Source organism: Acipenser ruthenus, chromosome 8 (assembly GCF_902713425.1).
Source record: "Acipenser ruthenus chromosome 8, fAciRut3.2 maternal haplotype, whole genome shotgun sequence".
NCBI classification, from domain to species: domain Eukaryota; kingdom Metazoa; phylum Chordata; class Actinopteri; order Acipenseriformes; family Acipenseridae; genus Acipenser; species Acipenser ruthenus.
The window spans coordinates 40,063,897-40,084,096 of NC_081196.1; the positions used below are offsets into that span (position 1 = coordinate 40,063,897).

Below are 20,200 nucleotides of genomic sequence, written 5' to 3' on the forward strand. Positions count from 1 at the left end.
TTGAACATTCTTTAAATGCAAGAGTAAGAAAAGGTACTTTAACTGATTAAAACTGGAAGAGAAACTGTGGAACATTAAAGTGCTCCTTCCTGCATCTAATTTGTTTCTGTCTAGTTACAATGGCTGAATCCATCAGTGAAAGATCTGCTACAAAAAGTGACCTCGTCTTGAAAAAGTTTTGCAAATGGGTGTGAATATGAGAGAGAGAGAGGAGTGCTGCACTTGCTAATCTGTTTACTGCAAAAAACAATTGCCATTTCCTCCCCTTTAAGCAGCATAATATCTGCAGGTCACACCCTTTTTAACAGCTGTGGCGGCTCGCTTCTAACTTCCTGCTGCATCTCTAAGGGCCATCCGGCCTGTTTTTCACACAGTTGAAGCCAAGTAGCTTTACAGACACAAACTCTGTAAGCAAAAGTACTCTGAATTAGTTTATTTTATACAACTGGGTGTGCTTGTGAGGTTTATATGCTGAATATGGTTTTAATGACATATCAAAAGCAACAGTATCCTTGAATATATTTTTTTAAATAATTTATTCAGAAAGCAGACCTTATTAACAGACAATTGTGTTTTTTTGTTGTTGTTTTTTTTTGTTTTTGTTATTTCATCATAAGTTGAAACAAAACCTGATTTATTAGGGCTAGGACGAACATGGATTTTTCATGTTCAAATATTTTTTTCAGAATTCAAATGCATATTTGAATATTCTTTCATTTTGAATTACCTTTACAATTATTTGTTACAGAGAAGCACTCCCCTGTACAGTAAGAGGTGTGTTATTCATTTCAAGTCATTTATTCATTAGTTTTCTTTACATAATATATTTTTGCTGCATTAATTTATAAATTACCAAAAAGTACCCTTACCTACCCTGACAAAAAGCATCTTCAGGATAAAAGAAAATTTTAATTTGAGAAGGGGATAGTCTTTTTTAGTTATAGGCTACTGATAATAAAATATCAACATGGTTATTGTAAAACCCACTATTTGTAACAATGTATGGGGTATTGCTCCATATAAATGTCTATTCATGGCACATTCCACACTCATTGATCAACACGATTTCCATTATATGAGAGTAGATGTTAAAACTTCATGCTGATTTGAACTTGGCTCTCGCCAAGATGAGCACCAACTAAGACGTAGCTTCACAGTAAACTAATGTGATCCGTATGTGTCTCCATCCATTTGCGCTTCCTTCCATACAATGATGTAGATATCCTGTCTGGTGTTGATGGCTGAAGTGTAATGCTGGCTCCAGGGATCAGCTTATTGCCTCCCTAGCGCATCAGCACACACAACGGCTGCAATGCTGGCTCCGGGGATCAACCATAGTGCGGTCTCCCCAGCACATCAGCATGACAACATTCTGGATTGAGCTAAGTAGGGTACATCTCTGGGGTCTTCAAGTGGGCACCTTCCATCCTCAGTGATTCGTCGACTAGCCCATGAAACCTCAAGAGGGCTTGACGGTGATTCTGGCGTCCCAGCATCACCCCCCTCCGTCCCCCACTCAACTCAGCCCAGCTTATTTACCCGTACATCAGCGTTTCTTTCTTTCTATTGTGCTTGAGATCCCCAGCCAGAATCTTTCCGTCTCAACCACAGCCAGTTGCTGCTCCTCTCTGCTGCTTCAGATAAATTCTTCACTGTACGACGCAACTCTTGGCCACTGAATCCGACGTCTCTGAGAAACCGGGTTGTAGAGTGTGCCACAAATCCTCGACAACCCACTTCCACTGGGTAAACCTGGACTCTCCATCCTCGCTGTTCCGCTTCAGTGGCTAGTTGAGCATACCGCAGTTTCTTCCTCTCAGACGCCTCATCTACAGAATCCTCCCATGGCACTGTTAACTCTACCAGGTGAACAAGGCGTGCTGATCCAGACCACAAGACAATATCTGGTCGAAGGTTAGTGGTGGCAATCTCAGGTGGAAAAATAAGCCATTGACCAACATCTGCCAGCATTTTCCAGTCTATAGCAGCTTCCAGTTGTCCTGGGCGAGGATTGGTTTTAACACCTTTTCTTGGTGGTTGCTCTCCTGGGCGGAGGAATGTTGTCTTTTGTGTGTAATGTTTTGATGGAACAGGTGGCAACTTATTGGTCATGTTACGCTTGTCTTCCAATGCTAAGGCCAAACATCGCAGCACCTGGTCATGGCGCCAAGTAAACTGTCCTTGGCTAAGAGCCACCTTACATCCTGTCAAAATGTGCCTTAATGTTGCAGGTGATGAACACAAAGGACATGAGGGATCCTCTCCTACCCAGAGGTTTAGGTTCTGTCTTGATGGGAGAACATCATATAAGGAAACTGATCCTGCTCTGTTCCATTGACCATAGGTCTTGCCAGCCAATCTTGCGTTGTTCCACACTCTCCCATCTCATCCATTCTCCCTGCTTGGCCTGGGAAATGGCCTTTATACACCTCATCCTCTCCTCATCCTCTCCTCCTGCTTTTGCACCTGCACTAACTCATTGTGATTAACAGGATCTTATTTTTGTTGTGTTGTCATTATTTATGCATGTAGTCTATTTGTTTCTACATTATTTATGTATTTTAATTAAAATTATACATAATTGGTTTATTATGCCCTTTTCAACTATTTTTTGGTTCCCATCTTAAAAAATGTAATTAAGACCATGAACACATATTTTTCATAACAGAGCGAGAGTACATTCTTAGGCCTACCTGTAAACGCCTGACCTAGAAATAAAATCTTAACTTCACCTGCTACTGCAGCTAGTAGTCCTTCCAGTTTCAAGTATTTGTTTTTGATGACATAAGCAAAGTAGTCGTCTGGTTTCATAACATTCTTTGCATACCATATATATATATATATATATATATAGTTGTAGGTGACGTAATCAAACACGAAGACATAAGCCCAATATAGGCTCCTTTTAATATGGCATGTTCAATGTTTGAGTGTAATTATAGGAAAATGTTTGGTTTGTTTGGTTAAGTTAACCACAGAACGGATCCTTTGACACAATAAACTATGCAGAACTGTACTGTCATGAATAATAGATGGACTAACTACAGTTCTGTGGTAATGCTACAGAACATCCTGCAGTTTCCATTGTTTACCACACGCAGAGCAGGACAGAGCAACCTGCAAAGCGAGGACGACTCAAATACTTGCAGCTATACATTGTACAAAAAACTACACCGTGTTACAAGTATGCGCTATGACGGCAAACTCAAATTACAAAAATACCATTATATAGAGTATGTGTAATGTTTGTTTTACAAAAAATGTATCATAACACCATTTAATCAGTCTAAATAAATCTGAAAACACAAACCACCAATTGAAACCAATACAGACACTAACCTATACGTCTGTAGTAGTCTACACTTCCTGATCATGCTATATCAATCACCTATCGGAATATATAGGTTCCAGTTCGCAGTACACATCCAGCTGACACAGTGTAGTATGAATTTAAATATTTTAAACATCATAAACTCTACCATTATTTACAATACTGTATTGATACCAATTATATACATAAACAGAGATAATAATAATGATAATAAAATATTTAACAGCGCTAAAAAAAAAATCTATATGTAATAGTACAATTAAACGAGTGACGTTTCTCTCACCTGGTGAAGTGTATCTGCAGGTAGCTGGGATGCTCTGAATAGTTCTCCCACTTTACTGGCTGCTAGTTTCCCCGAGCTGTCAGCTTTGCACAAAGTATAAAGATCTGAGTAACATCTTTGTTCATTTTCACTCAGGGATATAAATCCACCTCCCGACACCGTACCAGGCCCCTGATCCATTCCTGGCACATTCAGAAAAACCCTTTTCGACCCTAAATATCACCGATACAGCAGTCCCGCTACCGGATCAGTAAAGTGCGATGTGTGTCCTGAGCAAATACGTCTCTGCAGTAGTGTTGTGCTAGCACTGACCAATTACCACATGAAAACGCATAGCGGCGCCATTACATTAGCTAGAACGGCTCTACTGACGTCAGCTTGCAAAATCATAGAACATGGTGAAAGCCTTCACATTTTCAATAATCAGTGATATACGCAACATCCTAAAATACCGGTAATAATGCGCATTCCGTTTGCTTTGCCGTTTGATAGAAATGACATTTTTCTTCACACAGGGTTGCTGCTGAGTTTCATACTTTATTATCTGCAGTGCACCTGTTTGTGAAAGATGTGACTGGTGAGGGGAGGGTACTTGCAAGCGCAATAATATAAAACTAAGAAGCTAAAAGCATCCCCATAATTTAATTGGAATGGCAACTGTAGTCGAATTGTTTGTTGTAAAATGGATATGTGAAAAAGGCAAACATCCTGTGATCTAGATCAGAACATCGCCCGAGGTGAGAACGGTGAAACGGTGACCTTACTGCACAACACCTGTAAAAAATGGTATCAGGTATATATATATATATATATATATATATATATATATATATATATATATATATATATATATATATATATATATATATATATACTTTGTGCAACAGAGCGCGACCACAGCGCTGGCTAATATTAACTCACTGAGATAGACTAACAGTAGAGTAAACCCCCCACAACAAGGAACACAGAACATTAAAAAGATAAATGAGTATTTAATGCCTACTCTCGGGGTTGGATGCTTGGATAAACACCTCAGGCATTGAATTAACGCAGCAACTTTTAAAAGTACAATTATGCATCTCCACTATAAATAGAGTGCACACATACCCTAGGAATTCATGCACATTTTGGTGCTATTGTGAGTTTGACACAAGGATAGTCAATGCTTTGTCTCACACAGATCAGTTCCATTTAAATGTTATAATGAAAATGTCTTACAGGTACATCTATTGACAACATCACAATAAATACAGTAGACATCAACTGTTTGGGGAATAGGAAGCTGCTGTAGTATTAGTCTTTCTTCACTCCACTCTTAAGTGGCAGAACTGCAGTGTTTCACAAGGATCTGATAGAACTACTGCCATCTTGTGCATAGCAGGGAAAGGGGCTTCTTTATTTTTTAACAACTAAAATAGAATCGGTATTTAATGTGGCCTTGAAGACAGTACTGTGTAGCATTTCTGATCAAATTGCCAGTTCCCTTGTACATACTTTGCAAACAGACATATGCTTTAGTATTCGTTACTTGCCAACATATTCATAAGGGCTACCTGCTGCTTTACATGTTTTAAATCACATGCAAATTATCTGTGTCAAACCTGCCAAGCTAGCTCCACAAACTCGGTTTATAGTCTATGAGATTAAATAGCTCCTTTGCTTTGTACCCTTTCACCCCAAAAGAGGACATGTCATTCAGATCAGGATTTGGTTTTCAAAGCTGTTTTCGTTGAACCATTTTTTAGTTTGAGATTTAAGTCACAAGGAAAAATTACAGCTGAGTTTCATGGGGGTGGAGAAGGGAGGGGTGAGGGGGGATTATAGAATCCTAGAATTGTGGTGTTGGTGTTTTAAGTACTGACCCTCAGAAAATATCTTTTTTTTTTGCCAGCACAGGTTGAAGCCACAAATGGAAAGAAGAGAATGGAAAGATAAGTGGGGATCTCATAGAAGGAGACAAATGGAGGAAAAGTTTAGTTTCTTAATAAATAAATAAAAATAAAAAAGCATAATAAACTATTTAAATGTTTAAAACTGTGATGTCCACTGACATGGAAATAAATCCCAAGACAAAAGTGAATTGTGCTTTAGAGTTGGGTTAACTAATCTATTGTTCTTGTTATTTAGATTTACTTTGTATCATTTTCTGTTTCAGTCAACACAGCTTGGTGACTTTTTAAAACTCTTGAAAGCAGTCCTGTGGTCTCACCAGAGCTCTCAGAATAATCTCCAAGTACAGCTGGTACAGAGTGTAACCAGTAACCTGTCCCCCTGCCTCTAGTGGATATGAGAAATACAGCAGTAAGAAATGCCACATAAAACAAATGTGTTTTTTCTTCCACTCACTGCATAGACTGTCAGCCTTTTTTTACCCCCAGATTCTGATATTAGAAAGCTTGGATCAGCAGTTCTTTAGATATATCTAAAAATCTAAGTGTCACACACTTATGATAAGAAGATATGATTCACTTAATAACCTGTGCAAAACAAGGTACTTAGAAAGTTTGATCACAATTTGACAACGGCTTGTCTGGATATACAGTATGTTCATACTGTCGTCTTCACAAGATCCTCGTCAACGTTTAATTATACCATTACAAATATTGTAAAACGTAGTGTATGGGGACTAAGCCTTTTAAAGGGAGGAGCATTCAGATACAGTATGCAGATTTCAATAAAGCATATTTTTTTAATTGCCTCCCAGTGGAAATTAATGGAGTTCCAAAGAGCTTTTAGAGGATTTTTAATGCATTTATTTATTATTCCCCACTATAGATGCAAGTCCCAACCAAATCAGAGCACATCACATTAGAAACGACTCTAGTACATAATACTGTACATACGATGCAAAGCTAAGTTCTTCATCTATAAAATCTTGAATGTTTCTACTGCTATGTCCATTGCTTCAACTAAGCCAGTGTTATGGTGTTTTGTGTGTGTCTTGGCACTGTAGAGCATCTATACCAACCTCTGCATTTACCACATTATATAATAAAGATAATGTTATATTTTTAAAATCCACAGATAGGTATTTTTTGTTTTGTATTTAAACATCTACATACCAGAAATGTGGAAAGGATATTGTTCACTTCGCGATACACTTGCACATAAAGCCACATGCACATTTGTACTGTTAAAGGGATACTCTCTACCATCTGCTTATGCAATAGCCTGCCTTTTATATTATATTACAGTATGAGTTTTGTATAATTGTGTATTGCTGTTTCAGCTTAGACCTGGGGTGGCCAAAGTTGGCCCTTCCAGTCTTTGTTCCAACACTGTTTTAAATTGTTTAATTGAACCAATTAAACCTCCATCCAAACCCTGAAATAGTTAATTATATAATTCTACCTGTTAAACCTTGAGCGGAATGATCCCTTTACCCTTAGACCAGGGGTCTCTAACCCTGGTCCTTGCGAACCACAGGGTCTTCTAGTTTTCATTCCAACCAATTTCTCAATTACTTAATTCAACCAGTAGTCAGGATTAAAATGTTCCAGATCCTTAGCCACTGACGACATAAAGACACCTATAAAACCTTCAGGACTGGGGCTCTCCAGGACCATATTGGAGATCACTGCCATAGACCATTATTTAACAGGCTTAGAAACTGATTTTTTTTTTTTAATCGCTGCGTCTGCTAAAGCTGAATTTCTGAAGCTTCTACAAATAACTCTTATTGTTGTTCAACTGTAATTTTTACCCCCTTTGCAACTGTGAGTTAGTAAATGTGAAATCACTGTACAAAAAAAAAAAAGTTAGCACAGGGGCAAAAATTTCACCTGCATGTCCTAGTAGTTATCTTTTAACCACCTCTCTTCAGAAATTTAGAGCTGTTTAGATCAGGGCTTCCCAACCCTGGTCCTCGGGGACCCCATGTGTCTTCTGGGTTTCATTCCAACTGCTCTCAGTTACTTAACTAAAACCTTAATTGAACTAATAATCTGCTTAATAAGACCTTTTTACTTGTTCTCAGCTCTTCAACAGTTGCAGATTTCAAGTTAGCTATAACATTTTATAAGTAACTTGAACTCTGCAACTTTTAAGGAGCTGAGAACAATTAAAAGGTTTAATTAAGCAGATTATTAGTTCAATTAAGGGTCTAGTTAAGTAATTGAGAGCTCAGTTGGAATGAAAACCAGAAGACACATGGGGTCATCGAGGACCAGGGTTAGGAAGCTCTGGTTTAGATATGCAAAAACAACAGAGAATGTTAGCGAACATAAATTATTTAAGAATATTAAACAGGTTGAAAAATACATATTATGATGATTATTATATAAAGTATACTTTTAGTTTTTTATTTGTGTAGAAATATATAATTTTAGGCCAACAAGATGCTCGGATATATTGTGAAAAGTGGTGAATTTAAATCAAGGGAAGTAATGTTAAAACTTTACAATGCATTAGTAAGACCTCATCTAGAATATTGTGTTCAGTTCTGGTCACCTCATTACAAAAAGGATATTGCTGCTCAAGAAAGAGTGCAAAGAAGAGTGACCAGAATTATCCTGGGTTTTAAAAGCATGTCATATGCATACAGGCTAAAATAATTTAATCTGTTCAGTCTTGAACAAAGAAGACTATGCGGTGATCTGATTCAAGCATTCAAAATTCTAAAAGGTATTGACAATGTCGACCCGGGGGACTTTTTCAACCTGAAAAAAGAAACAAGGACCAGGGGTCACAAATGGAGATTAGATAAAGGGGCATTCAGAACAGAAAATAGGAGGCACTTTTTTACACAGAGAATTGTAAGGGTCTGGAACCAACTCCCCAGTAATGTTGTTGAAGCTGACACCCTGGGATCTTTCAAGAAGCTGCTTGATGAGATTCTGAGATCAATAAGCTACTAACAACCAAACGAGCAAGATGGGCCGAATGGCCTCCTCTCGTTTGTAAACTTTCTTATGTTCTTATGTATGTAGGCTTATATTTGTTCTCTTGTTCACTATTGGAATTATTTGTGATATTTGTAATCTTTTAATATTGTCATTGTCTGATTGTATTGTATTATTACTGAATATTTCAATAATAATAATAATAATAATAATAATAATAATAATAATAATAATAATAATAAAAGTTATGATCAGTTTTTAGGGTAGAGTTAAAAAAAGAAAATTACTACATATTTTATAAAGTATAATTTTCAGTATTAACAATATCTGTGGTTGAAAGATTGCAGAGTGTTCACATTCACAATACATTTAAAAATATTAAAGCTATTATTCGGGTTTGTGAAATGTAAACTTAATGTAAGAAAGATTGTTAATGTATCTGATATCTATGGTACTTTCTTTCTGTGTACGCATATCTGATATCTATGGTACTTTCTTTCCGTGTACGCATGTGCTGTGTCCGTGCGCAGTCGCATTGTGTCTTGAGTTGGAGGCGCGGGTTGAAACAGAGTAACGGAGGAGAAGAGGGGTTATATATATTAACATCCTTCTTAAAAAATAAAACTCGAAACATTTGCATTTATTTGTCTTTTCAAATAATAATAATAATTTACTGCAAGGAAGTAAAATGGCAGAGAAAGAAGGTAAAGTAAAGCATGCTTTCCGACATTAAGCATTCCTTTTTTTTTTTTTTTTAGCATAGCTGGGTGGTTTTGTTTCCGTGTAAGAAAACAACATTATAACAGTGTGGCTGCCGTGGCGCTAAAATAATCACCTCTATAGCAGGCCACAGGTAGAGAGGTACAAGTAAACACTTTGTAAGGAGCCGTAGTAAAATAAAAAATTAAAACGCCTCCAGCTAATATATGTTTCTTAGGAACGGAACTGCATGTTGACTGAAGCCAGGTTGGTTTAGTTCCACACAGAGCGGGACAAATGTATTTCTGAGTGACATGAGAGTCGGTGACACACTATTTTTTTGTCCAGATAAGCCGTCGCGTGCACTATATTAATATTTGTATTATTATTGAGACGTTTCTACGTTATTTTGTTTCCGTCCGGCATAAAAGTGTTCGCCAACCCACCAAGAATGGTCTTACGCAGTTGGTCCTGCTGAGGCCGGCTTCTTAGTTTAATGCTATGTACTTGTACTGCGACTAGAAAGAAAAAAAAAGGGTCATGGTTGGAACATCTCCAGTACGTCTGGTGATCTTTACTATGGTAGGGACACACACAGTACCAAACTTGTGCATGGACTTACTTTTGACAAAGTCAAGAAATTACTTTACATACTGTAAAGTGGTTAATGACCGGAAGACCACATTTGATAACTCAGATTTGGTTTATTGTAATATCCTATTCGCTCAGTTTTAAATACTGTTTGTATAATTGGTACCTATGGTATGGAAGACACTCCTAACATCAGAAAGTTTGATATGTATTTGTTTATTTAGGTATGTATACTTTTGCTATGCGTAAAAGGTATGTACTGCAGTGCTGGATAAACCCATTTGACCCGGGGCAGCAGTGTGGAGTAGTGGTTAGGGTTCTGGACTCTTGACCGGAGGGTCAGGGGTTCAATCCCTTGTGGGGAACACTGCTGCTGTACCCTTGAGCAAGGTACTTTACCTAGATTGCTCCAGTAAAAACCCAACTGTATAAATGGGTAATTGTATGTAAAAATAATGTGATATCTTGTAACAATTGTAAGTCGCCCTGGGTAAGGGCGTCGGCTAAGAAATAAATAAAAAATAAATATAAATAAATCTGAAAAAAGCGGCTCTTGCTCAATACTAAATATTAAACAAATAACAGTGCGCTGTAAACACACTGAGACCAACATATTTATTTTTTACGTATATATTGATACAGTTTATACTTTTAGACATAGTTTAAAATTTAAGCTATTGACACCCATTGTTTCAATGCTGGTTGACAAGTACCTCCGCTTGTCTTCCCAGTTTATGACGATGCTGTTGAAGAACGAGTTATCAATGAAGAATACAAGATCTGGAAGAAGAACACCCCTTTCCTTTATGACTTGGTGATGACACATGCGCTGGAATGGCCAAGTCTCACAGTACAGTGGCTTCCAGATGTGACCAGGTACCCAATTCTAGACACACCCTATCACACCTTTTACTAGATTGCATCATTAATGTATACATCTCAATGTGTGAAGTGGACTAAACGCTCATCTAGTAATATTGAACTGTGCCAATGTCCATGGTAGTGTGCACATATATCATAACTGTGTATGATTGTTTTACACACACCACACAGTATATATGGACAGCATTTTTATTTATTTTTCTGCTGTAAGACACTGATGTTTTTTAAATCCTTTGATTGATCTTTTCTGTAAAGCTGCTTAGTATTTGGAGAAATACATATTAAGATTGTGTATTCTGTGTTTTCAACAGGCATGCATTCAAAGTGTTTGCTGTTTTTAGCCTAACTTGGGCCTTGTGGTGATTTATGTATTTCCAGACCGGAGGGAAAGGACTATGCTGTTCACAGGCTGGTGTTGGGCACTCACACCTCAGACGAACAGAACCATCTGGTAATTGCCAGCGTTCAGATCCCCAGCGATGATGCCCAGTTTGACGCTTCCCACTACGACAGTGAAAAAGGAGGTGAGTTTTAAAATGATGATTCAATGGCAGCTTTGAAGAAAAGATTATTTATTTTTTTTAGCCAAGGTGTAAGTCATTTAACTATTAAGTAAAAAAAATGAAATAACCTTTTAATTCATCCTTTTAAGGGAGGATAGCTTCTGAAAATCTAATTGTAAGGGGAGTAACAGGTAGTGTTTCTGAAACATTGAATTATCAGTTTCATAGCACAGACATCAATTACTGTAATATAAATCTGACGTTCTTACTTTTTAGTACCGCTTTAAAATGTAGTTTTCTATCCCCCTCCAATATCAGCAGGTAAGAATTACTCCACTCTGATGCGGTCTAAGAGAAAGCTTTGGCACCATCAGGGTTCAATCATTGAAGGCACACAGCTAACAAGATTGGAATGAGCTCATGTTATAGAAGGCTTGTATCATGAAATCCATCTCTTCTGAGGTAGTATGAATTATCCCGTTTGATTTAAGGATACAGATATGAACTGACATGATCAAGTGTTCTGAAAGATGGGGACAATGGGCATTTTGTTGAAAGATAATACTAATTATTTGTATCTGTCTTAAAGTACATAGAGCTAACTAAATAAATATTACATAATATACAGTGCCATGAAAAAGTATTTGCCCCCTGTCTGATTTTCTGCATTTTTGCACATTTTTCACATTGTATTTGGTCAGATTTTTTGTGGGTTGTAGTAGTATATAGAGGTAGTCTGAGAGAAAAAATGACACCAAAGTTTGGTGCTTTCATTTGTTTGGTGTGCAAGGTAATCAAACATGCAATCTTCAGGTGTGAAAGTTATTGCCCCCCCTAGTTAACTCAACCCAATTAAAGGGATAATTAGGGTCAGCTGTTTGAGTACTTTGGTTAAAAACCAGGCTTGATTTGGGCCAGCTCTGCCCAATATAAATCTGACTAACATTGGCTCTTACCATCAGAGTGAAGTTGTCAGCACACAGGTTATAGAGGCACATTATGCCACGAACAAAAAAAATTCCTGAAGACCTCCGGAAAAAAAGTTGTTGATGCCTATCAGTCAGGAAAGGGTTACAAAGCCATTGCTAAGGCTCTGGGGCTCCACCGAACCACAGTCAGAGCCATATTGTCCAAATGGAGAAAGTTTGGGACAGTAGTGAATCTTCCCAGGAGTGGCCGTCCTGCCAAAATCTCTCCAAGAGCAAGGCGTAACATCGTCCAGGAAGTCACAAAGAACCCTAGATCAACATCCAGGGATCTGCAGGCCTCTCTCGCCTCGGCTAAGGTCAGTGTTCATGACTCCACCATCAGAAAGACACTGGGCAAAAATGGGATTCATGGCAGAGTAGCAAGGCGGAAACCATTGCTCACTAAGAAAAACATGAATGCTCGTCTCAAGTTTGCCAAAAAGCACCTGGATGATCCTCAAGAGTTCTGGAACAATATTCTATGGACAGATGAGTCAAAAGTGGAACTTTTTGGCCGACATGGGCCCCGTTATGTTTGGCGAAAACCAAACACTGCATTCCACAGTAAGAACCTTATACCAACGGTCAAGCATGGTGTTGGTCGTGTCATGGTTTGGGGATGCTTTGCTGCATCAGGACCTGGACGCCTTGCCAGCATTGAAGGAACCATGAATTCTGCTCTGTATCAGAGAATTCTACAGGAGAATCAGGCCATCCGTCCGTGAGCTGAAGCTGAAGCGCAGCTGGGTCATGCAGCAAGACAATGATCCGAAACACACAAGCAAGTCTACATCAGAATGGTTGAAGAACAAGAAATTTAAAGTTTTGGAATGGCCTAGTCAAAGTCCAGACCTAAACCCCATTGAGATATTGTGGCAGGACCTGAAACGAGCAATCCATGCTCGAAAACCTACAAATTTCTCTGAGTTGAAGCAGTTCTGCATGGAGGAGTGGGCCAAAATTCCTCCACGGCGCTGTGAGAGACTAATCAATAACTACAGAAAGCGTTTGGTTGCAGTTATTGCAGCTAAAGGTGGCGTAACCACTTATTGAGTCTAAGGGGGCGATTTACTTTTTCACACAGGGGCATTAGGTTTTGCAAAACTTTCTTAAATAAATGAAATATGTATCAAATGTGTTGTGTTATTTGTTTACTCAGGGTCCCTTTTATCTAATATTAGGTTTTGGTTGAAGATCTGATAACATTCAGTGTCAAAAATATGCAAAAATGCAGAAAATCAGACAGGGGTAAATACTTTTTTACGGCACTGTATGTACTGCCATTAATTTGGTCTCACAGTTTCCAAAAGCCCGATTTCACACAAGATGAAAAATCACCACATAAACAGGTGGATTTTTAAATTTTACCGACATTGGCAAAATGTACTCCTGTGTGAACCGTTAATTTATTTTTATCACAGGTCATTTTCTCCTATCATTTTCTCAGAGATACTCTGTATGTATGTATGTATGTATTTATTTATTTATTTATTTATTTATTTTTTACTCCTGTAAGATTCTACAGTTCAGTAAAATGCAACAATTGGGCATAACCAAATTGAGGCAGTGTGAAAATACAAAACATAATTGTCGACTCTTAAAACAAATTGATGCTTAGAACAGTGTATTTGAATATATGTATGCAAATACATGTCACTCAAGGGACAAAATGGTTATTCTAGCCTTTGGAAAAGAAGGTACAACGAAATTAGTTATTTACTCCTGGTTCATAGTTTACAAATCATGCAGAAAAAAAAGTGCCTTCTCTCGCCACTTCGCATTTCATTTTGAATTTGCACACTTTCCTTGTTAAACTAATCCACGTCTGGGAGGTTTTTAATGTCTTCTGCTTTTGACCAATTCCTGAGGACACCTGATTTTTAGTCATGTGCAAATCATGCTAAAGACACATTATAGTAAATGAAAATTGGGTAGATTCTAAAGTGATGTATCTGTGTACACAAGACACTTTTTTGCTGTATCTTGGTAGACTTTACGAGAACTGTCCATCCTTCAGAATTTTTTTTTTTCTTTAGAATTTGGAGGATTTGGATCAGTGAGTGGAAAAATAGAAATTGAAATTAAAATCAACCACGAGGGAGAAGTAAATCGGGCCAGATACATGCCACAAAACCCATGTATTATTGCAACAAAGACGCCAACGTCAGATGTGCTTGTCTTTGACTACACTAAACACCCCTCCAAACCAGGTAAGTGGAAAGAGCTAATGAAATTATTTTTGTAGATTTTCTGTTCAGCTTTAATAGTAGGTGCTCCATAACAATCCTTCAAAATATAAAATATAATTGTTAGCCTTGGAATAATCACAGCTAACACAACACTGAAGCATGTCCATTGATCATTGTTTCCTCATTTTGCCAAAACTAGACCCCAGTGGAGAGTGCAGTCCAGATCTACGGTTGCGAGGCCACCAGAAAGAAGGCTATGGGCTTTCTTGGAATCCAAACCTGAGCGGAAATCTTCTCAGTGCTTCTGATGACCATGTAAGTATCTGATTAGGGACTATCTCTTGGCAGTGTCATGAAACATCGATTTAATTCAGGAAATTCAAATGGGACTTAAAAGATTTTAAAACAATAACCTAAATCTATGCTAAAACTGGTCAAAATTTCAATTTGTTTGTCAATTCATGAATTGGTCAATTTGTCCAGCAATTTGTCCATAAATTCGTCAATTCATACAGTAATTCATAAACGTATTTGTTAATTCATCTAATAATTCACTAATTAATTTGTCAATTAATTAATACGAAAGGCTGTACGGACCTGCAAATTACCAGTCAACCAGATGAACTTCCCTGCAAACTTCCCAACAAACAGATAATCTTGCACTGCCGAAAACACTGCAACCTTTCTAACCAATGAAAATCCAGCCTCACTCAAAACTGCTTCAGCCAATAATATAGTTTATTAGAAGGGAGTTTCAAAAGGTATTCTATTTAACAATTTACTTGACTGCTGATTTTCAATGGAGACTTCCGTCTCACTGCACGCAAAGCATTGTGGTATATACAGAGTTCGGCAAAAAAAATTCTATGGAGAGTCAATGGAGGCGTAAGAAATGTTGCTGGTTTTTGCCATGTTAAAAAAATGCACCAAACTTTTGAAGTAGATTTCACCTTTGCCCAAGGCCTTTTGAAGAAAACGACAACATAAGCAAATTATGACAATACGTAATTATTTTGAAAAACACTCATGGTACTTTTTACGTGCAACGGGGTCTCTCACAGTCCTCCTTAGTTTATTTACACAAACCAAAGCGAAGGAACAGATTGTGATTCTCTGTACCCTTTTATGCTGTCACACGACCCCTTGGTAAATGAGTGCAACAGCCTATCCAATCTGCGGCTGCCACATAGTTTACCTTCCGGGGTCAATGCGTTCTTGCAACGGAGTCTCGCCTTCATCCAGACTGGCTGACTTCCCGACCCTGGGAAAGAACTGTCAGACCAGCCCATCCAAAGAACTCTGTTCTCGCTGCTTAGCAACCTCACAGGTCGGGAGGGAGATTTACAACCAAGAATCATTGTATTTCTGTCACACTACTGCAGTACTGCAGCTGCTCGGGTTCTCGGCAGAACTGAAGAGTGACCATATAACTCCTGTGTTGGCCTCAATGCACTGGCTCCCAGAGAAGTTTAAAGTTTATTTAAATAGTTTTTACTTACAAAGCGCTTAATAGTATGGCACCAAATTTATATAAAGGAGCTTTTATTCACATACATACCTCCACTTGATTTACTGTCAGCTGATGAGGGCCTGCTGTGACTCCCACAAGTTTACACAAGAAGGAAGGGAGAGAGAGAGAGCTTTTAGTTACTGTGCTATGAGATTGTGTTACACATTGCCACCCCATATCAAAAGTTCTATATCAGTCAATGGTTTTAACACAAAATTAAAAACATACTTTTATAGTTTAGCTTTTTTAAATGAACATTTAAACTATTTTAAAAATGTAATTATTTCGTTTCACTTTTAATGTATATTTTTATAACAAACTGTTTTTATTTTGCTTTCTTTTTACTCTATTTCTCTGTACAAATGTATTTTATTGACTTTTGTGTTTTGTCTTGCACAGTGCTTTGATTTGATATCTGATTGAGCTGTTTGGCTGAAACTTGGCTTGGGCATTTTTAGGGTTCTTGATTGTATTTTTTTAAAAAAAATGTTTTACCAATTTTAGTTAGATGCGTGTTGCTCACAATAATTTGTGTTTTTCTGTTATAATGTAAAGCAGAAAATCTAATTTAAACGGTTGTATGAATGCCTTGATATTAAATACAACTCTTGTTTGCTTCCCCAGACAATATGCCTGTGGGATATAGGTGCAGGACCAAAAGAGGGTAAAATCGTGGATGCCAAGACCATCTTCACTGGCCACACTGCTGTAGTGGAGGACGTCTCTTGGCACCTGCTTCATGAATCCTTGTTTGGTTCTGTTGCTGATGATCAGAAACTCATGATGTAAGTTTATAGATATATGCTGAGTGGGAGCAACACGTATCTTACTAATATCTTTTGATGGAGGCATGGAAGTTCAACTATTTAATTATTGCTATCTCTGAAGCATTTCATTGTATGTACTGTTCGTGTTCAGCACAAAGCATTTTCTTCCCAACAAGCTTACTGGTCTGTTGAGTGATGGGTTCAGGGCAGTTATTGGCATTCTGAAATATGTTGTTTTGAAGATACTAACCATTTTAATCTAGAGAATATTAAGTGACCACAGTTGTGCATCTCTTCCAGCTGGGACACCAGGTCGAACAACACGTCTAAGCCCAGTCACTCTGTGGATGCCCACACAGCTGAAGTCAACTGTTTGTCCTTCAACCCCTACAGCGAGTTTATACTAGCAACCGGATCAGCCGATAAGGTTCATACAAATTCTTTACATAAATATATCTCTTGTAGTTTCTGATACTGTGAAAAATGGGTGAACTTACTTACAGCTCTTCAAGAAAGTTGTGGTAAATAAGAAAACTATCCTGAAACAATCTAAAATTATGCTTACTTTTTTCTGTCTCTTGTAGAGCCTTTAATGAAATTTGTAGAATAGTGCAACACCATCCTGCTGCCGAAACCTGTGTTATGATCTCTTTCTGGGATGCTTTCCTGTCGGGGAGGCCCAGTCAAAGCTTTACACTGCTGACATAACCTTGTCTTACCTTCAAAGATGAACGATATGAAGGGGCTGGCTTGGTCTCTGCAGATTCTAACATGTCTATTTCTGTTGGCAGACGGTGGCTCTTTGGGATCTTAGAAACCTTAAACTGAAACTTCATTCTTTTGAATCTCACAAGGATGAAATTTTCCAGGTAAATCTCAATATAAAGTTTTCACTTGTCCTGAGGATTTATAAAGTCGAGCCATTTTTACAGTTCTGTGTGTAAATTGGACCTTGCTTTATTGCACTGACAGTGAATCTACTGACTTTTTTGGCAGGTACAATGGTCGCCTCATAACGAAACCATTCTGGCTTCAAGTGGCACTGATAGAAGACTCAATGTGTGGGACTTGAGGTGAGAAAATAAATACAAAATATTGTCCTGTTACACTAAGATTTAAGAATGCTTAGAGATGTCCATATATCTCAGCATAACTAGAAACCTTGAAGTGTGTATACAAATATAAAATGCCTCAATTTTGTAGGACGAAAAAGTGCCTGGGCTGCCTGACATGCTTGTTTGAAAAGCATGGATTTTCCAAGCTTATTAATTATATAGTATGTAACTAACATGCTTGTGGTTTTTTTTTGCTGTGTTTTTAATAAATGTCACATAGTTGTTCAACAGTGGTTTATTGTATTTAGTGAACCACTGACATGCACCTGTTCACTTGTTTCCCAGCACAATCAGGATTTAGTTGTGACTTTTGTATCTGTGAATGTTAAGTACTACTTAGTCTATGCACAGAAATAGCTTATATAAATCAATTTGTCGGAAGAAATTATTTTCCTCATGAGTCACAGTGGAGTTCAGCAAGTAATGTAGACAAAGTTTAGAATGGTGCAAGAGCTATAGAATCCAAAATATGAATGGGTGTGTCTGCTGTACTGGTCGGAGGTTAAAAACTCATAAACCTCTACCTACTGAATTCCAAGTCTGTTCAGCCAATCGGAGGGGTATACTTGAGAAGTATATCTAATTAAAATGGCATTGGGGGACATTAGTCATGTGCACACGGCTATTAGTGTGTCTCATAAGAGTCCAGAAAATGTTTGCGCAAAGATTCAGAATCCTAGCTTTTGCTGCTATCTGCTACATGATAGTAATATTATTATTATTATTATTATTATCATTATTAACAATATAAATAATATCTGTTTTTGCCTACAAAAGCTACTAAACTATTTTTCCTCCAGTGTGGCATAAGTAGGGGGTTATTCGGGGGTGGGTATAAAAACACATTAACTATGTCAACTGGTTCTGTTTCTAGTAAAATTGGAGAGGAACAATCAGCAGAGGATGCAGAAGATGGCCCTCCCGAGCTCCTGGTAAGTTTTGATTTATATATTAACAGTTTTGACATTGTAAGTGTGCTTTTAAAGCTACCAGTTTTTGGTTTATCTTTTCTAGTTTATTCACGGAGGACACACTGCCAAGATATCGGACTTCTCCTGGAACCCCAATGAACCCTGGGTAATCTGCTCTGTATCAGAGGACAACATCATGCAAGTGTGGCAGATGGTAAGTGCTGATGCAGTTTAATGTTTTCAAGAAAATGTGTGCACTGATCCATCATGAAAAAATGTGCTTGTTCTACAACTTTGCTTTGCAGTTCTCTTGCCAAAACTGCACAAGAGGCACATTTAACAATTCCAACTTGTCATCATAATGCAACATATTTTAACAAGACTCATTTGTATCCTGGGTCAGCATTTTGGGAAAAGGTATAATACCTTTGCATCAGTAGTATAGATAAAGGTGTGTGTAATAACTGAAATGACCAATTATTTTGCTTTACCTAGGCTGAGAATATTTATAATGATGAAGAGCCAGACACTCCGGCTTCTGAACTGGAAGGACAAGGATCTTAATGGAGATGCCCCAGCATGGCTGTATAAGAAAGTGGAGAAAACAAACAGAACCAATCCTTGAGACCTTCCTTTGGTAGTTAACTTTTCCCGTGGCTCCATTTTGTTCACTGAGCATTTGTTTTGTTTTTTTCAGCATTCAGCTAAATAGAATACTTGCGTTCTCCACCAAAACATTTTTGTATAGTTATTTGTATCTGGTAGTATGATGTTTTAATGTTTTTTTTTTTTTTTTATATCACAACAGTTTGATACTGTAGAAATTGCCAATTATTGCAAACTATGCCATTTATGGTTCTTGCACCACTTTTTTGGGGACGTGGGGGTTGAGGCCTTTGAGGTGGTATTTCAGTGAATTTCACATACTGAATCAAGTGTGTGGACAGATTGTTTTTGCAGTGGACAAGACCCACAAATATTGCCGGAAGAAACATAAGTACGAAACATTTTATAAACTGCCCCTTTTTCATGTTTATCAAATATTATGTTTTATAATATTAAAGCGAGTTGTCGGTGTGCATGATAAGCATATGTTGACATTTAAGTTATGTTGCTTCCTTTGAACACATGTTCATTTTGTTTAGAATACATTATAAAGATGCAATAAAACATTTTGTAACAACTTTTAAAAATCTTCTATTGATTAATTTTTGTTTTGCCGTATAGGAACACAGGTTAGACCATGATTTGAAGCTTGTTTTTCAAGATGTCTGAAAAACTATTTGTGACCTTAACAAATGGCTTACAGTTGTCCTGCCTCGTAGTTTAAAAGTAATATTTTGTAGTTTTACTGTTTAAATATTTTAACCCTTTGACCATTTTACACAGTACCAACATTTTCGTAATTAATTAGACAGAATTAATTGATGCATTTAAATTATTTTGTTTTAAATATAGTTTGTTTCAGTTGGCAAGGGATATTAAGTAGCGCTAAGGGTATCTTTACAATTTACCTTTAGAAATGAGATGTTTGGCAGTCAAGCTTGTCACTATTAGATGAACATTTTATGTACTTAAATGTAAATCACATTAGGGTTTGTTTATACACC

General features: G+C 37.5%; 2 protein-coding genes across 6 annotated transcripts in view; one reads left to right on the forward strand and one right to left on the reverse strand.

Annotated features, from left to right (window-relative positions):
- Positions 1-3,967, reverse strand: part of LOC117406641 (ralBP1-associated Eps domain-containing protein 2-like) — a 66,970-nt gene extending 63,003 nt beyond the window's left edge. For 2 of the 4 annotated variants that reach the window (XM_059028958.1, XM_059028956.1), the window contains exon 1: positions 3,615-3,967. In XM_059028958.1, coding sequence (XP_058884941.1) covers positions 3,615-3,794 — 180 coding nt within the window. In that variant the 5' untranslated portion in view covers positions 3,795-3,967. The remainder of the gene's footprint in view (positions 1-3,614) is intronic. The other 2 variants (XM_059028957.1, XM_034010821.3) reach the window with 2 other exon arrangements.
- A 4,989-nt stretch (positions 3,968-8,956) lies between these two features.
- On the forward strand, positions 8,957-19,783 carry LOC117406642 (histone-binding protein RBBP7-like). Of its 2 annotated transcripts, none has more exons than XM_059028960.1 (12): positions 8,957-9,159; positions 10,477-10,621; positions 11,006-11,151; positions 14,135-14,308; positions 14,487-14,602; positions 16,422-16,582; positions 16,865-16,991; positions 17,356-17,432; positions 17,557-17,637; positions 18,554-18,611; positions 18,694-18,804; positions 19,086-19,783. In XM_059028960.1, exons 1-12 carry the CDS (start codon positions 9,144-9,146, stop codon positions 19,152-19,154), a joined length of 1,281 nt encoding a protein of 426 aa, XP_058884943.1. In that variant the 5' UTR covers positions 8,957-9,143; the 3' UTR covers positions 19,155-19,783. The 2 variants fall into 2 exon arrangements, with proteins under 2 accessions (XP_058884943.1, XP_033866719.1); XM_034010828.3 differs by having other exon boundaries at positions 8,958-9,159; positions 17,356-17,433; positions 17,561-17,637.
- The last annotated feature ends 417 nt before the right edge of the window (positions 19,784-20,200 follow it).